The sequence below is a fragment of the Olea europaea genome, chromosome 11 (genome assembly GCF_002742605.1).
Source record: "Olea europaea var. sylvestris chromosome 11, O_europaea_v1, whole genome shotgun sequence".
Classification (NCBI taxonomy): Eukaryota; Viridiplantae; Streptophyta; class Magnoliopsida; order Lamiales; family Oleaceae; genus Olea; species Olea europaea.
Window position 1 is genome coordinate 19,135,823 of NC_036247.1, and position 9,250 is coordinate 19,145,072.

Below are 9,250 nucleotides of genomic sequence, written 5' to 3' on the forward strand. Positions count from 1 at the left end.
TTTATCACTCCAGAATCTCCCTCACCTTTAGCAAGTTTGTGAATTACTACTCTGAATTTTTGGTTCAAAATAATTAATTTAATCGTGTTTTAAATTTATCACTCCTGAAAATTGTCCATTTTATTACCTTTCTTGATTCTTGAAAAGTGAATACTCGTTTCATACAATATAATAAAAGAAAATCAGGATAAAAATCAGTCAATACTTAACCTCGAAATTCAGAAACCCATTGAATCTACAAAAAGATTATAAAGAATTGTGATAAGTTCCAACATATAATAGATAAAGAATTTACATCATATGCACATGTTTGTGAGAATTTGCTAACCAGTAGGAGGCAGCCACGAATCTTCCTACAATAATGTTATCTTGTTGCACATGTAAGATTAAACCACATGTTTCTCATTATTTATTTGAACTCTTCAATCATCTTAAGAGACAACTCTTTAGATGTTTGCCTAGAAAGAGAAAAGAAGCGTAGTTAATAATTTGCTTCTGCTGCTCCTCTAAAGCCAACATTGTAATAAAACTTTAAAATTTTATATAAAAATTTAAAAGAGAAAAAGATAATGAAACTAGATATCACATTAGGGATTTACTGGAACGAAAAACTATATAAACCCTTGTGAATATAGGGAAGAATACTTCCTACCTTGTTCGAATGGTCTGTGGTCGAAGGTCTCGGCTTCGATGGGCTTTCGAAGTTCACCGCTTCGATGGGGGCCGAACGGGGCAACTTCAATTTTGGTCTTTGGATGTGTAGGTTTTCAATTTCTCATGGGTTAATACTGAGGTAGGACCATATGTACTATGTAGTTTATTTAGGGTTGGATACTTGGATTTAGTGGGATAGACATCAGAGATTTAGAGTTGGTCTAAAAATGGAAGAATAAAATGGACTCGAATGCTTGATGTTTGGCTAAAAAAAATTTAAAATTTAAAATGAAACAAATAATTGGGCCAAAAAATTAGATTAGAAAAAATTAAAATAATTTGATTTATTCAATATAAAAAAATAAAAAAATTAGGAACATTCGTTTCTTATTCGGTTCTTTCGAATCGTACCGTCGTACCCGTCGGTTCTTGATTCGGATACCCATTCGGGTATTTAGATTAAGAAGAACCGTCGGTTCGGTTCGGGAGTTTTGTCCAGCCGTAAAAAGAAGAAGAAGAAGAAGAAAAGGGAAAGAAGAAGAAGAAAATGGAAGAAAGAAGAAGAAAGTTTGTGCTATTTGCAGGCAAAAGAATGGAAGGAGGAAGAAAATTATAGCCAAAGGAAGAAAATAACATTTGCCGACAACAGGGAAGAAGAAGCGTCGGGGGAAGAAGGGGGGTAGGAGTTGGGCCAATTTTTTAATTTTTAGATTTTGGGCCTACTCTTTAGTTAGGCTTTTAGGAAAAAAAATAAAATAAAATAAAATAAAAAATAATAATAACTAAAGGCCCTGTTATGAGTTTATTGGCCCATCAATTGATTGTTTATACATTGGACCCCATCATCTTATCTTCTATTATTAAAAAATGTACTCTACATTGATCATATGAAACTCTTTTTGTTCATAGACTAATTTCAACAAAAAAAAAAAAAATCATCGTAGCCAATACTTATAATTGTGCCCGCACTGGACGAAATCTCTGGCTCCTCCCCTAATTGCATCTACTAGCTGTTAAGGAATTATTCTTTTTCTCACATGTGTTTTATTTGCATTATTTCCTTCTTATGTAATAAATAAGTTGTAATGTAGAATAGAAGACTCTCCAACACTGTTAATGATAAAGAAACAAACACTTCAAAATAGCAGTCCTACATTGGCAATGCTGTTAAAATTTTTCCATACAATTATTTTATTACATTAACATTTTTAACCATTTTTTATTTGATCTAACTTCTTATTCAAGAGAATCACAGATATCGAAGATAACTGCAATGTATTAGCTAATCCCAAATATTTCTACTTCAGAAAAAATTGGTATGCAAATTTGATTATTGTAGGAAAACAAGCACCTAGAACTGTCCATTATACTACTAGCCAATACCAGTATCTAGTTATAATGAATTTGGAGATAAATACATATTCACACACACACATTCGCTTTTCCTATAACAACTTCTATTAATATCTTCATTTTCTTCTCTTCGTTGTACGAGGTAACAAAGTGACAGCCGCATTATATGATGCAGACATCACAACAATTTACAATCAACTAAAACTCGGAAAGATATATTTTTTATATAATGCAACAGTTAAAGACAACAGAAGCGAATTCAAAGGCTCTCCTGAAGACAAAATTTGAAGCATAACTGACAAAACAAAAGTAGAAGAATTGAATGAAGATAATCTAAATTTCATCTTCTCAATATATCAGCTCACTCCATTAAACAAACTGAAAAGACATTGATACTAGTATGAATGTAAGTAGACTTCCAAATATACTTACTTTAAATTTTATAATTCCATTCAACTTTCAAGCTTTTTTTTGCGCAATATTTGAGGTCGATTTTATTTTAACAATGAGTCCTTTTGTACGTACCTTTCAAATGACTTTCATCAACACAATTAACTGAGCTCAAATAATGCATAAAGTCACGTATGCTTGCACCAAGTGCATGAGAAAGTAATGAAACTTGATACGGGAATTGATTTCAATGTGTCTCCTTACCCAGATTATTCTATTAAAGAACGTGACCATATGATGAAAATTTTTAAAAATTTTCTTACCTCTACGTGCTTTGTCATAACTGATTCTCAAGCCTAACTCACATTTCACATCACATATAATCCCTATTGGATTATATGATTGATTTAGATCATTCAATGTCCCCATATTATTTTGAAACTATGATTGAAAGTCTGCTATTTACACACAGTGTCCCCCCATTCGACACGTCGAATTTCAAATATTCACTCGTACATAAATATAAGCAAATTGAAATGGTAAACATGCCACACAAATTTAATTTATGCATTTTAAATACAACACCTTTGAATAACTTCTACATGGCAATTTAAGCTAGTTAAACAGACAATTAAAATGACTATTCAAACAGTTATGAAATGTCGATATTGATATTCATGGTGTACCTTTAAGTAACTTCTACAGGACAATTTCAAGTTGGTTGGACAGACAGTTAAAATGCCAGTTCAAGCAGTTATGAAATGTCAATCAATTTCGAATATCTTAACTGTTCACAACTGTCGAGATCAGATACATGATATATCATGTGAAAATATTCTTTTTGAAGCATTAAGTATGTTGATCGATATTCTACCTTGTGAATGACTTTTAACTATAGTTTACACAAATCTACATAAAATAAAAAATCTTCCAACATTTTCATGCTTTCAAATAATTTTATCATTATAATCAAAATTAATGAATGAAGAATAATTTGCAATGTAATGCTTTCTTAATATTTATGAGTTAAAACTACTAAGTTAATAAATAAATAAAAATTCGACATACTGTAAATGCTAACATCGAATTTGAAGATAAACTCACTATGATTTTAACTTTGATATTTCAATTCTTGTATGAAAAATTCACTTATGTTCTTTGAGAGAAAACTTCATTTCTTCAAGTCATGAAAATGTTAAAAAAATAATTAATTCTCTTTATTTTTATATATAATCTACCTATTATTCATTAAATAATAACTTAAATTCATGGTTAGCTTCTCCCGCATGTCATGCATCAAGTCTTGTCAGTAAGTCCTGTTTGATGGCCATTATTTGAGATAAACAATATTTGAAATAGTGAATTTTTGAAAAAAAAATGTCGTTAAAAAGTATGAAAAAATTTGTGTTTACGTGCAAAATATTTTATTGTGTAAATATACGATTAAAAATGAGTACATAGAAAAATGAATTTTGAATTAAAGGCCATCAAACATGGACTAAATCTATAATTTATAATATATTAAAATATCACATCAAAGGAGAATCATTTTGAGAAGATTTTAACCTCTCTATAATTCAATTATTTCAATAATTCCTTACTTTTCATTTTTCGATATGTAATAAATATTACATAATTATTGTCATTTATAAAATTTGTGTTATTAACTCTTAATTAATTAACATTCACATTAATCTAGATTCAATAAATTTTTACTATAAATTTTTACTTGATGAATCTTGAATTATATAAATGTAAAGTTATTATAGATGAATTTATTAACGAATGTATCTGGAAATTTTAATAGATGTTTAAATTTATATATTAACAATTAATTTTTATGTATCTAATATAATATACAAAAATTGCTCATTTATAGTATTTCATCATTAAAAAAAATTTGAATCTTACAAATTGAATTTTGAGAATACAATTTGAATACAATTTTTTTCTTTTAAATTTCTATACCAAATTTTATTTTCTTTAATTCGTTCTTAACTCATCAAATCCTTCAAAAATTGGTATCAAATATTATTTTTACATCACTTATAAAATAGTTTAAAATAACGTACAATGTACGTTCAACTTTGACTAGTATATTCAAAAAGTAATGAAAATGGCAAATTGGACTTTTTCCGCTCAAAAATGACATTTTTGCAAGACTAAAAAAAAAAAAAAAACAAACAAACAAACAAACAAACATCGATGAGTTCTTGGTGTTTTTTCAAATTAGTAACATCTATACAAATGCCCCTTTATACATTCCCACGTAGCTGCCAATCTATGTACAGATTAATTCATCAAAACTGCTTGAAAAAAGCTCAGTGTACAGAAGAAAATATTATTAGAAGGTTTACAAGTTCTCACATGGGATGGACCCCATGTGAATATTTTATTGCAAAAAATAAACCACTCACTCCACCCATGTGTCTTACCTGTAAAAGTTTTGTGATGTTTCCTCATGTACCTGTAGCTTGGTTCAAAATGCTTTGCATCATTCAAGCAAACTATCATCGACAAAACCTCCATGTCTTGTCAATGACGATATGTCAAAACCCACCAATCACAAAAGCAAGTAAGAATGTCATCTCAAGAAAAATGGTAAGGTGGGTTGACTAGGCCGGAGTCTCGATCATAATGCCTAATCTGGCTATCCATGTGATATCTCAAAAGCTGCAATGAATTTCCATTTTTATCAAACATTATAGCAAAATGTAGCTAACAAATAATTAAACTTTACTGTTAATACTTGATATTATAAATCTCAATTTCAACGCCCCGTGCTAACACAATAAAGACTACATCAGTAAGTCACGGCAAGCATCTCGAGCGGAGTTCAATTTACACCTCACAACATTAATTTCCATCTAGAGTGATACTACTATCAACAAATCCTCAGGAAAAATGCCATTATAATTTAGATCTCTGTCCCTGCAGGAATCATTAGAACGGCTGCTCCATGACAAAATAAATAGGATATACGGAGATTAAACCTCCACTAGAAAATGTTCTAGTTTTCAAGAGCGTTTCATGTTTCTCCACTTGTCCTTCAAATCAACCTGAAAACAGTCGTATTCAATAGCTTATGGTTATGAAAGAAAAAGAAACTAATCGTGAAGTGGGAGACACAAAGCTTATTTACTTGAGTTCTTCTGTCTGCAAATCTGTGGCCATACTTTTCTAGAATATCTTTCCAACTTCCTTCTCCACACCTTCAAGGGAACAAAATACACTAAGTTAATGCAATTTTCCTGACCTCTATATGCTAGGAGATGCAATCTTTAACAAGAAAATGGCAGAGAAGTCAAAACAGAAAAGAAGACAGAACATTGGATCCCACGCAGCCAACACTAATAAAACGAGAGAGAGAGAGAGATGTTCTCACGCAGCCAACAATAATAAAACGAGAAAGAGAGAGAGAGAAGAAAAAGTGGAACAAGGGGAAGAGCTTCTTAGCTATGATGCATGGAGACTCCAACACATATCAGGCACTGATACTCTCAACTCTAGGGAACCTGTGACCTCTTTTTTTTTTCTTTTTTTTTTAATTCCTAAACTTCGGGCATTCATCTAGCACCCTATCAAATGTCCTCAACACTTCAAGGACACTGAATGTCCCACTTCTAAAATTTTGAAAAATAAAATTATGAAATTTTTTACTTAATAAAACATTTGTTTGGAAAAATCATAATAATGTGAGAAAAAATTCTACAAACTTTATGTCAAATTTGTTATATATCTACTTTATGCATTTTTCGTCTCTAGTAGAAGTTTAACTCAAAGGTACCCTAATATAACAAATATCCACTTCTCTAATTCAAAAGATTTCACCAGCAAATATCAAAGCTAAAAAAAGTCACAATTTTGTTGAAAAATATAAAATTGTAAAAATGGAGCTGCAGCTTATAAACGAATTAACTTTAAAGAATGTAAATCAAAATATCCCCAGTGTGCCTGTGTACTAAGAGGGGGAAAAAAAAAAAAATTACGAGTATTGGCATCTTCGAGTTGTTTAGTGTGTCCGTGTCTGTGCTTCTTAGCATCTCGGTGAGGGATGACTGTGCAAATAGAGTCAATGTATTGAGGAGTAAAATGATGATGCCTGGTACAAATATTATATATCCTTGAAGAACAGGAAACTGACATAAAAAATATGTTTATCCAGAAAAAAAAACCACTTCAACCAAAAGGTAATCTCCAACGAAAAACAGTCAAAACAAAACAAAACAAACAAAATTTATATATTAATTGTCAGTAATAAGGTGCATGAGCAAACAATTACATACTCCTCTACTCCAGTCCTCAGAGCATCTTCTTCATCTGCATTCCATTTTCCAACTCTTCTCCTCTTCTTTGGTTGTTCACTTCCATTACTAATCAGAGGAGATACACGCCTTCTCTTTGGGCTTGGTAACTTTATTCTACTCCCCTGATCTGGTGATTCTTCTGAAGAATTCTCAATTGAGTCATCCCACTGCAAAGACAATTCCATAAATCACAGCGCATCATCGACACACAAAAAAATTTAATTATGGTACTATACTTCGATCTTTATATAACCTCATTCAATTTGCATGCAGAAATGTGTTAAGGGTGGACACAATCTTTCTGCACAATACAATATCTAAACACATAATAGCTATATAATAAGAGTGCTACAGAGAGATATTTTTAAAGCGTAATGAATGCACTAATAGGAGAAAGGTTCAGCTAGAGTTCTCATAAGAGCTCAATGTAAAAAGGTTCAGCTAGAGTTCTCATAAGAGCTCAATGTAAACAAGAAACAAAGACCATTCATGTGTTCCTACAGTAATTAAACACCTGTTCATGTTTAGGCAATAACAACTGATATAGGTAACAAAGGATTTGTCACCTCATGAGTTCGGGCAGCACTGTTCCTTTCCATTAAGCTTGGTCTCGGTCCATTACTTGGATTTCCTCCATTAGCTCGAACAAATCCTGCAACTTTCATAGCAGAAGTATTGTGTTTGACATGATCCTCTTGTATGGGGTCATGATCTGTACTTCCTCTCATAGCATCAACGACTTCTTCAGCAAATTCTAGTTCATTAGGAAGGGGGTCCTTTACGCTTGCTTGAAGATCCATACGACTTGATTCAAGAGCTTCCTGTATTCTATTAACTTCTGGGGTAGGAGGCAAATTGCATTTGCTACCAGGGCATACTTCCAAACAGTCAGATTCAGAAATCTTAGCTCCTCTACAAGTCCCGGATCTAACCCTGGCATGTTTTTTACCAATAAGTTTCCGACTCAATGCTGCATCTTTTTGCAATGCTACAAGAAAACATGGAACCACCTAACCATGAGGAGTAACTCATAAAACTGAAATAAGCCCAATCAAAGAAAAGAATAATAAAGATGCACGAAATGTATGACCTAATAGGCATGATTATATTTATGGTTGAACCAGAAAAAAATTATAAGATGGTTTTGATCTTGTTAAATTTACTAAGCAAGTTGTCAACTAAAATATCCACAAGATTACCTCTGTTGTCGTTAGTAACAGCGGAGCCAGGATCAACACTCTGCAAAACTGTTTCTTTTGGCAAAATCCGATTGGCATTCGCCAATCCAAGCAACTTCTTCAGTGTCTCATCATTCTTCAATTTATCAGCAACCAACTCGAGAAACGAAGGCCCCCGTCCCTCCCTTTCTTCTTTCAAATAAGCCCTAAGTGCATCGACTGCATTAACATCCTTACTCTTTTTTACCAGCCTCTGACGAACACCATGATCCTGCACTGCAGCCTCCATCTTAAGCCTCCAATCAAACAACTCGTCCGAACCCAACCCTCCCTTCTCCACCTCCTTCTCCAGTTTCCTTACCCTGCACGTCCACACACTCTTCACTGCGTCACAAAATTTGCCCCCATCCCCATCTTCATTTCTCAAATACTTCACTGTGTATTCCACTGCGACTTCGCAATATGCTGTCTTCATGGCATCGGAAACATTTTCGATCCCTCTTCGGTATTCTAGTTCTTCGAGATATTCCAAGTGCTCAAGAGTTGTCAACGAAAGTAAAGAATTGCGTGAGATATCCGACTCCAGTTGCTTCAATAAAAGCATTTTCCTCAGAAAATAATTGTCCTCTGGGATAGGGAAGGTTTCCAGCATAGACTTCAATCTACAATCATCCACGGATCGTTTAAGAGCGAATTCGAGAATCCAACTTAAAATAATGGGATCGATGTCCATGTGGGAACCCTAATTGGTTGTTTGCACGAGAAGAAAAAGGGAATTTACAAGGTTGCAATGAAATTCTAGAGGTTTTGGAAGAGGAAAAGGTAAAGAAAAAAGATGATTTATCCGTTTCTCCCATTATTTCAAAATTCCTATATATTTGTCAAGGAATATTCATCTGAAACTTTTAAAAACTTTTGAGAATATCGATCACTGTCACGTGCGTTGCATGAATTTTATATTTATCGTATTTTTATTAGTGTATAAATTTTAATTTTTTAAAAATTTTTTGAAGCAATATCTAAAAATATTTCCATCATATAAGAAAATAATTGTAAATTATTTTTACAATTACATAGCAGTATGTTATCTAGAAAAAATATGTTTGTATATTTCACGCTTGAATAAGAAATATACAAAATATTTTGCTTGTATTATTTGATAGTATTGATATGATTGAATTGAATATGAAGATTATATTTCTAAATTTTGTTTAATTCAATATTGTAAAATTGAAAAAAAAAAAACTCTCCGCACAGTGCGGAGAGAATTGAACTAAGTGCGGAGAGAATTGAACTAATAAAAAAAGGTACGAAGAGAAAAAAAATTTGAACCATGTGCGGAGAGTTGGTAAACTTTTCGCACAGTGC

The 9,250-nt window shown here is 32.2% G+C and overlaps 1 protein-coding gene across 1 annotated transcript; it reads right to left on the minus strand.

Annotated features, from left to right (window-relative positions):
- Positions 1-5,074: 5,074 nt before the first annotated feature.
- On the minus strand, positions 5,075-8,734 carry LOC111403692. Its single transcript, XM_023032286.1, has 5 exons — positions 7,904-8,734; positions 7,271-7,692; positions 6,684-6,871; positions 5,540-5,609; positions 5,075-5,456 (listed from the first exon to the last, which is right to left on the minus strand). Exons 1-5 carry the CDS (start codon positions 8,613-8,615, stop codon positions 5,415-5,417), a joined length of 1,434 nt encoding a protein of 477 aa, XP_022888054.1. The 5' UTR covers positions 8,616-8,734; the 3' UTR covers positions 5,075-5,414.
- Between the last annotated feature and the right edge of the window lie 516 nt (positions 8,735-9,250).

Excerpts from the sequence above, each read along its gene's own strand:
- LOC111403692 (XM_023032286.1), bottom strand. The coding sequence starts at position 8,615 with ATGGACATCGATCCCATTATTTTAAGTTGGATTCTCGAATTCGCTCTT. Across the intron at positions 7,693-7,903 it reads TGTTACTAACGACAACAGAG|CATTGCAAAAAGATGCAGCA; the intron begins GTAATCTTGTGG and ends GTTTTCTTGTAG. Across the intron at positions 5,610-6,683 it reads CTGAGGACTGGAGTAGAGGA|GTGTGGAGAAGGAAGTTGGA; the intron begins GTATGTAATTGT and ends GTTCCCTTGAAG.